The sequence below is a fragment of the Podarcis bocagei genome (assembly GCF_964188305.1).
Source record: "Podarcis bocagei genome assembly, chromosome: 2".
In the NCBI taxonomy this organism is placed as follows: Eukaryota; Metazoa; Chordata; class Lepidosauria; order Squamata; family Lacertidae; genus Podarcis; species Podarcis bocagei.
The window spans coordinates 42,720,196-42,737,135 of NC_138126.1; the positions used below are offsets into that span (position 1 = coordinate 42,720,196).

Consider the following 16,940-nt stretch of genomic DNA (forward strand, 5'->3'; position numbering starts at 1 on the left):
TCAAAGACTATATTAACAGAGCAAGATGTGCTTCTCCTACACTCCAGACTGGAGAACTGGCCTTTTTAATAGACTTGTTTTCTCACTTCTGATCAGGGCAGCTTCTGACCCTATTTTAATATTTGCAGCTCATGAGAAAGTTCTGCAAATATAAAATTATCTGCTAGTTACATATAATTTGAAAGAATTGCTAAGTACCCTTCACAGATACAAAACAGCGGGGGAATCATACAAGACTAGTAGTGAGATTTTATGGCTACTCAGCATGTTTATATGTATTGCATTACAGAGAGCTGTGCTGAATTTGTTCATACTGAAGAATTTGTGTTTCCTTGGAAAAGCCATTGGACAAACACTTGGCATATGGCGTATGGTTCTTGTTTCTAGTCAGGTAAATTATAATTTCCTGCCTCCACTGCGGAATTATGGTTCATTCTGAGGCAGCACTTACCTGAGGTCTTCACATTCTTTTGTGTTATTAACCAAAACTCGGAGCTCAGATCCCACACTCAGGTTATTCCCTGTGATGGTTACTCTGGTTCCTCCTGCTTTAGGGCCAGTAGATGGAGACATAAACTTCACTACCGGAAGCTAAGTAAGAGAGGAATGTCAAGGTGACGTATTCATTAGTTTCTTAGTCTGTAATTAATGCTAATGATACAGACATACCACAGGCAGGGAAGATTCTGCATGTCAGAGGTTCTGCAACAATTCTCCAGGAAGAAACCAAGGGGGGTTGGTTTTGCGAACAAAGAAAGCAATTCTAACTACATTTGTTTGGAAGTGGGCTCCACAGACTTTGTAGGGCTTCCAAGCTTCCAATGGGACAATTTGTAAAACTCATCTCACAAGATGAAGATATGTAAAAGGATCTGGAGTAGGTTGTCCTCAGTATGCTGCTGATAATCAACTCTATTTCTCTTTTATGTCTGAAACAAGTGAAGCTGAGAAGGTGTTAAACTGCTATCTGGAGGCAGTAATTAACTAGATTATTGCCCCAAAGTTCAAGCTCAGAAATGAAAAGGTAGAGAGCTGCTGTTGGCCAGATTAAGGTGGCATCCCACTTGAGGAATACCCGACTTGAACTTTTTACTGGTATCTATTTTGATACTACATACAAATTTCTAATTCTTTTCCTGACTGTAAAAATAAATAAATCGAAGCCATTGCTGCCTTATCTGCCTTGTTTTATCTATTCTGCTGCTTTCGTTGTTTTGTAATATTCCATATTTGATTCTTTGAAATTGTTTTTAAACTTTGAAATCAGAAGCTGAAGAGCAACACAGAAAACAAACAACAATCATTTCTCACTTCCCACCAGTGACTGGTTTTCAAACAGTGCCCCTTGAACTCTGAACGCGGCCTAAAACCGTGCTCGAATTTTAAAGTCCTCTTGAGTTTCTGATGCAGTAATACACTTACATTTTCAGTCATATTTGTATCAGACTGGCAGGCTCTGACTGCCTTGATTTGTAAGTAAGGATAATAATATCTGTGACAGTAAAACGGAGATGAAATTTATTGTACCTTTGACGGAGCCTTTTTAAAGAAATGCCATAGGTGTTCTTTTTCTGGCCTTCTGAAATATATTCAAATGCTTTTCAGTTGAGTTTAATCTTGCACAGCAAAATTTAATACTGAAGTGTATACCATACAGTAACACTGCAACTTTGAAGGGGCCTTTTTACAAAAAAATACTGGGATAAGCAGAATGTTTTTAGATTTTTTTTAAAAAAGCACTTTAACTTTAAAAAAACCCATAATCCTGTGAAAAAGTTTTACATTTTTGTAAAAAATACTTTGTATGAGATTTAAGAGCCAAACCATGGTGAACAGGATCTCCTCCCTAGGCCTCATTTTTAACACTGAAAACTAGTCACTGGTGGAAAGCTGAAGATTTGGATAAAGATTTCGATGCAAGGGAAGTAGTTAAACTCTCTCTCTGTTTTAAATTGCCTTTCCAAAGCTACTATTTACCTAAGAGCCAAAACATATTAATGTAATAGTTTGGATTGCCCTTTATTTGGGTTATTAATTGTTATTTTTGTTAATGCCAATTTGTTAATGTCTATCTCTTCAGAAAGTTATCTGAGCCTTCTTCTCTTGGGAGTTCCCAAACTGGTACCCCCCCCCCTTCTCTGCATTGAGCCAGACCATGACAAGCAGTGACCGCCAATATATAAACTGCCAAGTGGTCAAGTTATGAGTGGTACTGAAAGGCTTGAACCTTGGATGAGAGAGGTACTTTGAGGTCCAACGAGACAAGTTAAGATGGAAGATAATCTGGGTGAAGAACCCTCCACTAGAATTCAAGAGATGACCCACAAATTGCTTTTTGGTAGCACTGGACTCCCGTGAGACTCTCCCACAGGAGAAGGATCTTGGTCCCCACTCTGCTGGTGCAGAAGTGAGGAAAGGAGAATCCCGATTCACACGGGATGTGAATGTGCCAAAGTAACCAAATTCTAGGTTTGGGTGTTTGAATTAGCCTCCGTTATAACTGGTAAGATTTTATTCCCAGATGTTGTGTTGACGTTGCTCTTAGATGAAAGCGAATAGAACTCCCTTGGTGTTCTATAGTGAATTAGCATCACTAATGTTGCCAGCTGTTTGGGTGGAGGCGGACAGATGATAGAAGACAGCGGAAGGGCACACGATGGAAGGGTGTTGGGCCAAAGTGTGCGAAGGAACTCTCTCAGAACACTTGAATAATCAGAGAAGAGTAACAAGAGGTGTAGCTAAACATGGCAAGTTTGACACTGTATAGTGCTGATTGTCAGCTTTATTAACAGTAATACCTCCTAGCAGTCCCCAATGACACACACCAAGCTATGGAGCAGATATCTCTTGGCAAGATAATTATAGTATTGACGTGAGAATTGTATACTCTGTAAATTTCCATTGGTGTCAAAGCTGGAAGTGTTGATAAGATAGCTCTACCTGTGAGTTTCCATCAGTGATGGCATGTTTTTGTTGTTTGTTTTCTTAATCTTTTGAATTAATTAATAAAACATTTTTTTTAAAAAAACTGTTCAGACTTGTGATTGTTGCTGGGGAAATTTTGATGTGTTTTTCCTCGTGCAGTTAACGGACGTACCTTCAATTGCTTTCTCCTGTAGGAATGTTCCTGACCTGAACAAAGGCCTGGGACTGTTAAATCCATCATTAAAGGAAGACTTCCAACTAAAGCCACTGGCTCCTATTTTTGCTTCTGTGCAGGTGTTTCCTGAAGATGCAATTTCCTCCGGCACCATCAATAGCTTTAAAACATCCTCATCCTTTTTAACTTCTCCATCACCGCTATAATAGTTCTAACACCAGATACAGTTTTTTTGTGAGCTCTGATTTGCTACATTGCATCATATAATATGACTTAGTATTGCTATTTTAAAAAAGGAGACCTGAGAGGAAGAGAACAAAGGAAGCTGCCTCATGCCATTGGTCCTAGTTCAGTATTGTCTACACTGACTGGAAGGGGCTCTTCAGAGTTTGAGACATGGGTATTTTCCCAGTGACAAATTCAAAGTTAAAACCCCCAGTAAGAACAAGAAACAACTTACCACATAAGAGTATCGGTCCCTGGATTTTCCTTCTCTGCTCAAATTAACTGTCACCACATCAGAAAATTCATCTGGAGCTTCTCCAGTCCAGCACACAATTCTGTGTAAAATAAAAAATAAAAAAGCAATTGTGACTGAGAAGAAAAATATGGATGAACTTGAAATAGCACCTCATAAAATAAAAGGTGGGCTGGATTGAACTCTATTCCCCACTCTTTAAAATTCTTTATTTTTATATTAAAAGCATTATTTCAGATTCCAACTAAGATAAGTTATACATGAGAAAGAGTAGCTTCAAACTTAATGTCTCAAATGGAGTTGGGCTACCATTTCCAGTGCAGTGCAGATGATATTCCCGTACAGAAAGTCAGGTCAAAAGCACTGGAATCAGATTAGAGTAGACCCTCGGGTTACGTTACCTCCAGGTAACATAACTTTCCGGTTGCAAACGTAGCAAACCTGGAAGTGGGTTTCCTGCTCGTGTATGCGCATAAGCGCTCTACGGCACTGCACACATGTGCAGAACAGGCGCCTCCAGTTACAAAGATTTTGGGATATGGCCGGGCCTCCAGAATGGATCCTGTTCGTAACGGAGGTACCACTGCATTTTGCTTGTGTGGTCACATGCTAAGGGATACTCCATTCTGCACGAAAGGGGGGGAAGTGTCTGTTGGTCTCCCCACCAGTTTGCATTAAGAATTCAGAGCACTTTGGATGTTTTGGTAGGGAAAGCTCACTTGATGAAACAGGGATGCCCCCCAAAATGGAATACAAATGCCCAGCTTGCATATCATGGATTACCATGATCAAGCAGAAGCAGTGTGCTCTCTTCTATGGCAAGGTGTCTTGTCATACTTTCCTCACACAGAAGCCATTTCAACATCCAAATAGTCACAAGTTGGTGAATTCATGATGGCATAGCATGATAATAGGTAAGCCTCCAGAAGGGGGCATATATAACCAAGTGTAAACTATCCTGGTACAAATTATTTCACTAACCCTTTTCTGTTCATGATGGACTGAGCCGGAAAGAAGTAACACCATTCCTACTGAGGCAAGAGTCAGTTCAGAATTTTGGGGTGCCCTTCTCAGAATGAAGAATTAAGCTTATTCTTATTTAAAGTAACTTGACTTTCGAAATTTTGTTGCCATTTTTTTTCCTGATTGAGCAACTACGTATTTCATTTTACTTGAAAATGTGAAGCTCATGAAACTCCAATTATGCTTTATTTCTTACGAAAAGTCACTAAAAATAAAAGGTATTTTGTGTTATAGAGAAATATGAAGTTCGTTCATGACCCAACAGGAAATAACTGGGCATTTATATTAGTAGTAAATGATCCTGTGATTTAGATTCGGTAGCATCTTCTATTTCAAACTTAAATAAAGTATTTCTGTACCAGCAACCTTTGGGCTTTAATTAATTAATCTTTGGTGTTTTAATTTGCTCCTTGTTGTCCCAGTGCTGCCGTTTATGCATTTCCTGTCCAGGCATGCATGTTCCCATTGGGTCAACAGACTGCTCTTTAGATAATTGCATTCATAAACAACAACAACAACTAAGAGCTGAATATGTCCACTGCAAAAGCTATGGCGTATCATACTATAGGGTGCAAGAAAGGGGGGGGTGGCAGGGGGGGGGGGAGGAAGCAAGAGGTCATTTCCATAGGGTAATACAACGGCCATCATCATTAAACACTGGAAATACCCCCTCCAGCACCACCCAACAAAGGAACAGCATCTCTTTTTGTGGGGATTACTATTACTTTAAAAGCTTTGGAATGCTTATTCAAGATGGTGCAAAGGACACAATGGGAAGGTTAATAAATGAGGCACTACTCAGATGTAGCGCACTGGGTGGGGTGGAGCTATTACTCTAGCTTCCCAGTGGATTATTGTTGCTTACTGGGAGGGAGAAGGGGAGGCAGCAGGGAGGTCACCACAGTGTAAACGGAACAGCACAGCCACTCCGTTACGCCTGCTGGTGCATTTGCACTATGCCAACTTCTCTGCTGACCTGCCCCTCTCCTTGTGGTAAGCAACCCACACGCTATGAAGCTCGTGTAATGGCCCCGCCCCACTTGGCGAATCACTTCTGGCACTATCTTTAATTCAAAGAAACCCAGGATTGGGAAGTTAATCGGAGTCAGGACTTGGGATAAAGTGTTCATTATATCCACTATTCACACACGAAAAACAATTGGTGCAGGAACACCAATGCCTTGTTTGCGTATTTTCTCCTCCTCCTCAGATGGAAATGGTAACTTCATAATTGCTATACCCAGCTATTTCCCTCAACTGTTCCTAACGGGTAATTTCAATTTCTTCCAAAATTAGATCTTGCTATGTTGCTTGTTATCAACAGCATGCCTTCAAGCACAGCCCTTATAGATTGCTTGATCTGCTGATCTTTGGTGGCCTCGGCTCATTGGCCTCCTACAACCGTTTTCCATAAGAAATTATCACGAGAATTTCTCCCAGGTTTTTGTGGATGATTTCATTCCAAAGTAACTGCACACAATCACCTCAGCTGGTCTCTGAAGCCTGTCTAGCAGAGATAACGAAGACAACTTTGCAAAAATGTATGCGAATGTGAAGCTAGTGAAAGGTCTGACAGCACAGAAGTTTCCCAGTTGTTTTAGATGGAGCTGCAGAATGGGTAGCAGCTGTGCAAGTTTTGATTACATTTGTCCTCCTGACCTGCTGAGGGCACAGGTAGGAGACAGGCGGGAGCTTAGAATATTGTGGAGATCAATTCCCTGGCACAGCCAGCTAACTAGAAGGCTAGTTAGTACCTGTCTTTTCCGCACTTCTTCACAGAAAGCGTTTGTCTCATGGTAACTTCCCCTCTGAGGATGCATGTGCATCACTCAAAACAAAACAAAACAGGACCTACGGTAATCTTCCAGATGGAAGTCCTCAGCAGAGAATACAATTCACAGGAACGACCTGAGAATTCTAGAATGTGACTTCTCTCAGCTGAAGTTATTACTGTGGAATGAATTCCTTGAGTGGATAAAAATCATTAATCAGTTTCAATATGTATCATACAGAAATCTGCCCTTTTCATAAATGAGCTGATTCAGAGTCAGCTTGGTTCACTGGGTCACAAAGCAAACAGTAGCAGCTACTATTAACAACTAGGAGGCCAGTGGATAATTGGATGCCTTACTCTCCATTTACGCATGCATGTGAATCCCTGCAAACATTTGCACGCTCATACCAAGCCCTCACATTCCTGATCTCTGAAGAAAGACCGCTGGAAGAGATCAATCAGCTGAAGAGGAGGAAATAAACGACAGCAATCCCTTTCCTTTCACTCGCTTTTAAATCATTCAGCATGAGTTACTCACTCCTCAGAGACGATATATCTGTCCGGGAGCGGCGAACACTTCACATTCCCTATTTTGACAGCGTTAATGACATCACTGAACCTACGGCCCAGATTTCTTCCTCGTATTGTGACTAGAGTTCCTCCTTCCAGGGGTCCATTCAGGGGCTCAATCTGCAAGTTCAAAGGGAACCTGATGAGAGTAGGTTAAAAGCAAAGGCATGGAAGGCAGCAAGGTGGGGAGCATTCATTTTTATTCCCGTCTGGGTACAAACATCAATTTTATGCTCCCTATTCTTCTACCGGGGGGGGGGGGGAAGGCTGTGGGTCCAATAAATGAGCCATATGCTTAAGATTCATGTCCTACTTCGGTTTTGTGACTAATACAGTTTTTACAGTGCCTTTTACCTCATTCAGAAATAATTTCATACACCACTGAAAATACAACTATCAGTATTCTTAAAAAGTTTTGAATAACAGTTAAGGGAAGGGGGAAAGTAGTAAGAACTGACAAGTGGAGAAAACATAATAAGGATACCAACTCTTTGCGCTGGGAACAGTCAGCACAATCTTTTGTATAATCCTTAACAAAAGGGTTGGTCTCTCTAACCACCACCATGCATGTTATGAATGATAACAGCTATAAGTGGGCTATTTGTTCCCTGCCTTTTTATATACTGACCCAGCACTGATTCAGAGAGAAGACTGCCTAATTATCACCCTGGGGTTTTTCATTTAAACAACAATATCCAAGTCTTGCTGCAAAAAAGACTATAGTTTGATTCAAAAAAATGTTTATCTACCTGCCTACCTACCTATGGCTTTTATATACTGCCCCAATCAACAATGTCCTCTGGGAGGTTGTGGTTAGCATCTACACAACAACATTTTGTTGCACATTCAGGGAAGATTTTCATTTGTTGCCCTTTGTTCTGCAGTCAGCCACAAAGCCACTTTGATTTCGCTGGACATCTGGCCTAGCTTAATGCCCTACATTGAGAAAGGGCCTTTTAAATTGCAACAAACCTATTGGAAAAAAATAAATAAAGCCGCCGAAAGCTGCACAGGAACAGCAGCCTTCCTTCCTCAAAGTACAGTTAGAGAGGCTGCAGCTTGCCATTCACTGTAGCTGCTGCCAGCATAACATGACGTAAGCCAAGGGGCAGGAGGTCAAGAGTGGAGGCTCCTTCTTCCGCCAAGCTGCTTAGGGCTGATAATGTTCCCTTACTAAGCTCAGCGTCCCTCTCCCATAGACTTGTGGTTGTCCTCCTCCCCCACAAGACAACTCTGTAGACACTAAAGAAAAGCTTGTTTGTTTTTGCAAATGGAGGGATTTGGATTGAATGTACAGTATCTGCTAAGAAATAGCATCCCAACCCCGTGACACGCCGTAACCTTAATTCTTGTGGTTTGCTTTCAATTCTTGATTTTGGCAGAGAGGCAGGAGGCTAAGTTTCCTATACAGTGGAGCGAGGCGGGCTCCCTAGCACTTCCTCTGTACAGCCAGGCCTGAGAAACGGGAACAGTAGATGTTAACAATAAAATGGCTATTGGATTATAAATGCAGTAGGGACCTCCCCATCCTCACCAACACAGCTTTAAGAGCATTTCTCTGGATTGTGATTTTTTAAATATATACATAAAATATTTTTATTACTACTACTGCCCAATCACAAATAGCCCTTCATGAGCAAAGAGTAAAAGAGGACGGTGTCCAAGCAACTTCATATGTGCTTAGAGGAAGCAGATTTCTAGACCCATTTCAAACTGGGGTCAGGTCCAGTTTTAGCACTGAAGCAGCACTGATCACTCTGGTTGATGACCTGTGTCAGGAGAGGGATGAGGGTGGGAAAGCATGATCCTCTTGATTTTCCCTGACCTCTCAGCAGCTTTTGATACCACTGACCATAGCATCCTCCTGGAGGGGCTTTGCGGCATCAAGAGATTTCTGTTTGGTCCTGCATAATTTGTGTTAGCACTTTAAAACTGAGACTGGTGAATTTATTCCTACTTTTGTGTTGGTTTTAGGTACTGGTATTGCTTTAAAGTGGGTATTTCGAATGTTTTAATATTGTATTTTTGAAATACATTTAAATACTTTTAAACTGTTTTGGTACACTGATTAAATACATGCAGTAGATAATGGTTAGAATCCCTATCTTAAAATCTCTGCATTGGTGGGGTCACACTAGACAGTCTTTAAAGCTGGCTCCAATTCTAAATACCAAGCTAGTATCCACTGTTAAGTCCAGAATACTGGTCCCTGATCCACCATCCATTAATAACAACCAATTCCTGTTTACTGCGGCAAAATGACACTGAGCAGAATGCCTCTTTCTGTACTGTGCCCAAGACTTACCTTCTTAATCTCAGGAGGAGGACACATGCCTGGAATCTGGAGGGACTCAGTGTTTAGTCTACAATTAGAACTGCTCTCGCTCCAAATGCACTGATGACCCAGATCTTCTCTCCCAAGACACTGAGAACAGTCAGCACTTCCAATTGCACAATTATAAATCTCCACTAGAAAAAAAGAGATAAATATCCTAAGCTGGAAGCATATTATGACTTTGCTTAACTTTGTGTGTGCAACTACCCCCCTGCCAGAGTAATGCAACATTTCCAGCAGCAGAGTCTGGACATACAACAATTTAAGAAGTTTTGGCCATGGTCCTAAAGATTTCCCAGAAGTTCTGGGCACTCGTTCCCACTGCAACGTAATTTAGTACTTGAAAATCCCTTTGTCAATTTGTGCTACATTTTTCTAATTCTAGATATCCACATGAGAGGCAGCTTTGCACAGCTCAATACATCTAGTTAGCAAAAACTTTAGTTTACAATGGCAAACAATTATCATTACAATACTCAGCATGATACGTACATTTCACCAACTTCCCCCAAATGGGAATCTTTTTACTTCTCTTATTTCTGCCTGTCCTTGTTTCAATGGCTTGTTGCATTTTTATTAGACCAGGAATGGAAAATATGTGGGCCTCCAGATGTTGTTGAGCTCCATCTCTCATCAGCCCCAGCTAATGTAGCAAACAGGATGATGGGAGTTGTAGTCCAACAGCATCTGGAGGACCACAGGTTCTTCATCCCTGTGTCAGAGCACAAAGGGATTACCTGCTCTCCTAAAGTTTAGGCCTTTTGCCCCTGAATAAATAGGAAATCCTATTTATTAATCAACAGAATGTGGTGTCGAGAAACATTTTCACCACATGCTATAGAACAAAACTAAATCACATAGAAAGCAAAAACCAAATGGGAGAAGGGAGGGAAAGATCTGGATTAATAACTGTGGGTGGGGAATCATACAGACTAGTGTTTCAGCCAAACTGGAGCCCTGTTGCAATGAAAATGCAACAACTGATTTTTACAACAAAAACATTACAGTATAATTCTGAACCAAAGCTTGATTTTGCCCAATATTTTCAACCAAACAGTGGTATTTTTCAGACAGCTATCTGAATGATTGCCTTCAGCACCCTCTGATCAAAGATGTATTACCTATGAACATTGATATTACATACGTGTATTACAGCTAACAGCCATTTATAGATCTAACTTCCATAGACACTTGCACTATGGGATATTGCAGGCGACTAATCTTTTCCTGATGCTGTTTAGCATCTATATGAAGCCATTGGCAGCAGTCATTCAGAGTTTTGGTGCCACGTACCACCAGCATGCTGATGACACCAAGTTCTATTTCTTGATAACATCTTAATCAGGTGTGGCTATGCAGTCCTGGACTGGTGCCGGAATGCAGTGATGGGATGGATGAGAGCCAATAAATTGCATCTGAATCCTGTCAAGATGGAGGCTCTGTGGGTGAATTGATCTATCAGTTGCTTGTTCTGGATTGGGCTACACTCCATCTGGAGGAGTGGATCTGTAGTCTGGAGATACTACTCGTTCTATAATTGTCACTCGAACCCCAGGTGACCTCAGTGGCTAAGAGTGTTTTTCACCGGTTTGGCTGATACAACATCTCCAGTCGTTCTTGGATGACTCATAGCTTGGCCACAGTCATCCAAGCATTGGTAAATTCAACCTTTGCTGAAGCAACTGCAGTGGCTGCCAGTATGCTACTGGGTCACGTTTAAGTAATTGTTTTAAGTAATCAAACAACTTGGGACCAGGGTATCTCAAGGACTACTTATGTTCCTTCTTGGTCAATGCAATCTTCAGCAAAGGCGCTTTTAGTGGTTCTATATGCTCCTGAGCAATGTCTAATGACTATCGGGAGCAGGGCTTTTAGGGTTGCAGTGTCTCTTTTTCTGGAATTTCCTCCCTATTGATATTAGGCAGGCATCAACTGTGCAAAATTTTCAACCATTTTCATAACACATTTTTGTTTAGACAGACTAGTCCTGACCCAACCATGTACCACTGATATTGAACTTATTATTTGGATGTATTATGGCATTTAATGATTTTATATTCTCTGCTGCTTTAGCTACTTTAGTATTTTTACAAAGAGCATTACACATTTTTATATATAAATAATGCAAAATAATCACCATTTAAAAAATCTGTATGAAAATCTGTATTTAAATTCATGCCTAAATGTGTACTTAAATATTATCTGGTGACAAAATATTTTTTATTGCCCATTCACCCCTCACTTGAAAATAATTTCTTCTGAGAAGTAAACAATAAAATCAGGTTAGTTGATCTAAATATTCAGAACACTTGAATTCAGCTATCAACTAAACAAGTAACGCAAAGCTGGTCATACTCCAGGAAAATCTTAGTTAACCCAAACTGTTTTTGGTGATAAATTATTGAATTACATACTACATAACTACATATTTTGTGAGAAAACATTTAAATATGTGTTTTATACAAATGGACACATTTCTTAATACATGTCACTTGAAAATGCACACTTTTCACATATTTTGGTATGTTTCTGGAGCTGAAAACTTTATTGCAAAATTCAGAGAAGAACAAAACACAAAGGCTAATAATGGCCCAATCCCTATATTAGCCTCAGGGGTGTGAATGAGGTCAGTTTGCTAAAAATGCAGACCAAACAACATTCTCCTCCCTCCCTGGTTGGAAATAAATTAAAAACTTAAGTGGTTGCTCAAGAGTGTTTGCTTTGATTACAAATATATAGGCAGGGATGACAGAATTAGCAGAAATGTGCTTACATATTTTGCTTCTTCCCAGCATTGAAAATACACGTATTTCAAATGTATCCCACAGTGACACTGTGTTCCCATAAAAACTGCTGCTGGTTTATCTCCTTTGAGCTAAATTCCATCCCTGACCCTAAACAGTCCACACATTTTTGTTTTAATATCAATCCAGTATGATATTTACAGTACAACCCTACACATGCCTATTTGAAGCCAAGCCCCACTGAGTTCAGCAGGGCCTGCTCCCAGGTATGTATAGCGTTACAGTTTTAAGAGCTCAATCCTATACATGTTTGCATAGGAGAAAGTCCTACTGAAAACAATGGACATACACCCAAGTATGTACGTATAAAACTGCAGCCCAAACTATTTTGTATTTAGTAATTGGATGAGTGCACATAGCAGAACATGTGTGAGTATACTGTATACTCACACATGAGTATTTAGCAGGAACTCACCAGAACTCAGTTCTGGCACCTCTCAGGTGGGCGTCATTGCCATTATAAGAGAACAAGGGAGGTGTTCATGGTGAGTTCCAGGTATACCCTGTATGTTGTAATCTGTAGCTTATGGTGAAGGATGGGCAAGAAATATGATAACAAATAAATAAACGTTGTAAAACGAGATCTCATTTTTTGTATGTTTCCCTGATTTCGAAACATCTGCTACTAAGGTATGTAAAGAGACTCTAGAAGGTCAAAAGCACCAACTAGCTAAGAATCTGTAAGCTTTCTAAAGGACATTTTACCCTCTCTAAACGAAAAAAAAGGTGGAAAATGTGTTTAGAACAAACCTGTCATCAGCGCTGGACTATCAATGTATCTATCGGGTTTTTCCTTCAGCTGAAGGTTTAGTGGAAAGAGGTGCCTTTTGTCTGAAGTGTGAAGCTGTACAAAGAAAGTGAGTTAAGAGTTATCCCATTTACAGAAACACCAGACCCCAGTGGCAAAATACATGTTAGCTTTATAGCTGTCAACACAAGGCATTTCTATATTGCAACAAGATGTTTCTTGGAATATGATATTCAAATTCAGCAGGAGAAATCAGGAGCCTGGGGCAAAAAAAAAGAGAAAAAGAGGTACTGCTCTGTCTTTGTTAATTAAACCTAAGTAGCTGAGTACCAAACCAATGGGAAAGCAAAATTATGTTTCCATATGGAAACCAGGCAAGCAAGCTCAACCTTAATTTTTTTTTTAAAAAAAATGTTTCTAGCTCTCAACAATTAGCCAGAAAAGCCTATATATAGATAAGAGAGCAATTGGCTCCAATTTTCAATTGGAGTTTCATTGCTGGACATGTTGCACATCACTGCTGTATATTCATGCTAAAAAGAGCGTAAGAAAACTTGGAATGAACTTATGTCATGGAAATGCTAGAGTTCATGGAAGCAGAACCTAATGAACTTTGATAGGATGATATGACTTGATAAAACAGCATACACAGGGCCTGTGGCTCTGTCACTAGAACAGAGGAAACATCCCCACTAGCTGTGAACTCACCAGCACGTTGCTGCACTGAACAGCAGATGCATTCACCCATTGGGCCTCAAATATCCTGTCAGTTTGAAAATGACATTCCAAAGGCATCTCCTAGACAATTGGGAAGACAGGGAAGAATTTGCATAGCAATATCAATTTTTTAAAATAAAAACATCGATTTTTCTGTACTCCAATAAACCCAATAAAACAAATTCTGTTCTTAGTAGTGATGGATGTTTGATCAATTTCAGAAGATCATTTTCTGGTTAATTTCACATATGTTCATTGCAATTCCTAAATCTATTTCATCCCATTTCTGCATTCATCCTTTAAAAAAACAAAACTGCATGGAAATCTGTATTTAAATACATATGCAAATAATATTTTATCACATATTAAAATATGTATTTTGTCTCAATTTAGGTACCTCTTAACATATTTTATCCTGAAATATGCATTGTTTATGCATTTGGTCATTTTTTTTGAGCTAAGAACTATATTGCAAAATTCAGAGGTGTGAAATGCAAAGGGTAATGACATTCCAATCCATGTATTAATCAAGAGGGATGAACCAAGTCAATTCATTTAAAAATGTGGACCAAATGAAACTTGCCTTCAATTGCTAGTTCTCTGTGACATTAAGATTTCATTTTCCCCAGTAATAATTTCAGAAATAATAACTGTGACCAATAACTAGTTTCATAATCCTAATAAGCTTGATGAAAAAAATTTGAATGAGAGCATTTGATTTAGAGACAGTACTTATCCTGAACTAACCAGGAGCCATAACTCACTGGTAAAGATATATGATTTGAATGCATAATAAGTTGGCATTCTAGATACAATGCTTACTTCTTGAGAAGTCCTCGGAAACGCCGTTTACCTTCCCGCCGGAGCGGTACCTATTTATCTACTTGCACTTTTTGGCATGCTTTCAAACTGCTAGGTTGGCAGGAGCTGGGACCAAGCAATGGGAGTTCACCCCGTTGCGGGGATTCAAACTGCTGACCTTCTGATCGGCAAGCCCAAGAGGCTCAGTGGTTTAGACCACAGCGCCACCCACGTCCCCTAAAGGCTCACCTTTCAATGAAGTCAGATAGCCACGACTTCAGTTTCCTTCCCACAGTTGTGCAGAATCAAGCAAATATGTACCACTCCTATTTTCCTACACTCTGATAAATCAGTGAATCAAATTCTGTTCTTGGCTACCTTGGAAATAATGCGAGACTAGGCTTGTAGTTCAATCTAATTTCAGAGGAGATTTTGAAACCCTGGATCTGAGGCATGATTTTGGGAAGTAGAGGCCTAAACTGGTTCAACTGGTTATTGTAGTATTGTGGTCGTATGAATGGTGGTATTGCAATTATTATATAATACTATAGGGTGGGAAAATTCATGAGTAAATATTAAAGATCTCAAAATACATGTGTGATTTCAGTCAATGGCGTTTACTTGTGTTTGTACATATACAGTGCAATCGTGAAGCATACATTTCCCCAAGAAATGCAGTGTTGCTAATCTTTCCCTTGTATTTGCAGACAGGCTGAGAGGAAACCAGACTGTAAGATAGTTGTCTGGATTTGCCATCTAGGAGCTGAGTTTCTTTAGTACCTTTCCTGTTTATTTCACCTCTTATCAAGTTACACACAGTATTTCTCCCCTGTAGCCACCTTGCAGCACCCCAGAGGAAGGCAGCTTCCCCCCACCTTCTCTTTTGCTGTAAACATAAGGGCATATCCTTATTTACCAGTACCAGACCTTAGGGAAGAAACTGTAATAAAGCTACAATATAAAGAGTTTTCTTTGCTAGTGTTGCAAGCCAACTGTGCCTTTGTCTAAGGCTTGTTAAGCTCCTCTGTTGGGTACTGCAACTACTTCAAAAACTGTCAATAAAGGCCCTTTAAGAAGCTTTTAAAACACTTATTTGCTCTGAACAAAAAAGGACAGGCTACATGCATGCACAGCTATAAGCAGGGGAAGTGCTTTTCACACAAACCCACATTTAATTTAGGCCTGTAATCACATGTGATCATTTAAAAATCATGCACCACTATGAGACACTGAAATGCTCTACAATGCTAGCTTTTATGGGGGGGGGGAGTTTTCTTGTCTTCATTAATTCATGTGGCATTTGCTGATTAAGCACCTAAAACATTGTGCTCCATCTACCCCAAAAACTTGAAAGGAAGAAGAAAGGTAGGATATTTGGTACATCCACACTATAGCTTAGTTATCCCTAATATATTAAACTACTAGGGGATCAAGATGGACAGGTGGGAATGGATGACTAAATTAATACCATGTGTACATAAGCACCCTAAATTACCCAAACCTGACCAATGAAAGAGAGGATACTGGGCAGGACGAAACACTATATTCTAATGCAATACATGAGCTCTCATATTCTTTTTAAGGGTTCATATAATAGCAGCTTTCATACACTTCAGGGGGAATGCACAAAAGCATAAGATACAAATGAAGTATTCTTCTTTGTCATTGATTCCTAGACTCCTATAGAAACTAGTCTATGAATGTACCTCAAACACATAATGCTGTAATGCTAAAATTATTTGCCTGACCCAATTCATGTGTCAGGAAAGTACAAAGAGCATGTATTTCCGTAAGTGCAAAAAACCCCAGATTGCCAAACTCAGAGTGTGATTTGCAGAGCAGAGAGGAATTATGTCCATGTTTCTGGTCTTGATTCATTTCCAGTCATAGATTTTGCCACTTGTTTTTAACAAGCTGCTTTTTCTCTTTTTCAAGCACGGCTTGGTGTACATTCCCCTGTGAGAGTTGCACACCTGCAAAGTACACTGAGTGAAATATGGAAAAAATATCTTCAAGTCTATGAAGTTGATTTGCCCCCAAACAATCTGTTCAAGTGAAAGTTTTACAATATTATAAATCCACCTATTGTATAAATACCATGAAGGTTCTTGCATTACATGTAACAGACCCCAAGAGAACGTCTGCATACACAGTACATTTTCGTCTTTCTTTTTAAGCCCACCCAGTCGCTTGCCAAAGTGACTGCTTTCTATTAAAGGTCTTTCCTCTTATGCCTATTCCTGCCATTATGGCAATGGGAAAAGGCAAGTTATGCATTAACTTCATTTCATTTATGATAAGAGATTGCTACCCCATTAGTAATCTCAGTTTTCTGACTCGCGGTGTAAATGTAGACTCTACCTGCTTTTCTGCAATGCCTCTCTGTTTTATTACCTTTATGAAAGCAGTATTCATCAAGGTGATGACAATGTCCTGGGAAGTCCCTGTTGGTGCTGGAGCAACAGAGGAAGGTACAATCTGTGGACAATCAGTGCTGTTCTGTAGTTCAAGAAGCAAGCAAAAGAAAGGAAGGTTAATATGGGAAACTTGGGGCCTTCTTAACACTTGAGGCAACAGAATTTAGAAAAAA

At 39.9% G+C, this 16,940-nt stretch overlaps 1 protein-coding gene across 1 annotated transcript in view; it reads right to left on the reverse strand.

The window, feature by feature from the left end:
• The window catches only part of PLXND1 (plexin D1), a 157,314-nt gene that overhangs the window by 64,441 nt on the left and 75,933 nt on the right, over positions 1-16,940 (reverse strand). The window contains exons 9-15 of the mRNA XM_081183924.1: positions 16,745-16,849; positions 13,541-13,630; positions 12,835-12,928; positions 9,251-9,414; positions 6,914-7,065; positions 3,561-3,660; positions 452-591 (exon numbers count right to left, since the gene is read on the reverse strand). Of these exons, the coding sequence (XP_081040050.1) occupies positions 452-591; positions 3,561-3,660; positions 6,914-7,065; positions 9,251-9,414; positions 12,835-12,928; positions 13,541-13,630; positions 16,745-16,849 (845 nt within the window). The remainder of the gene's footprint in view (positions 1-451; positions 592-3,560; positions 3,661-6,913; positions 7,066-9,250; positions 9,415-12,834; positions 12,929-13,540; positions 13,631-16,744; positions 16,850-16,940) is intronic.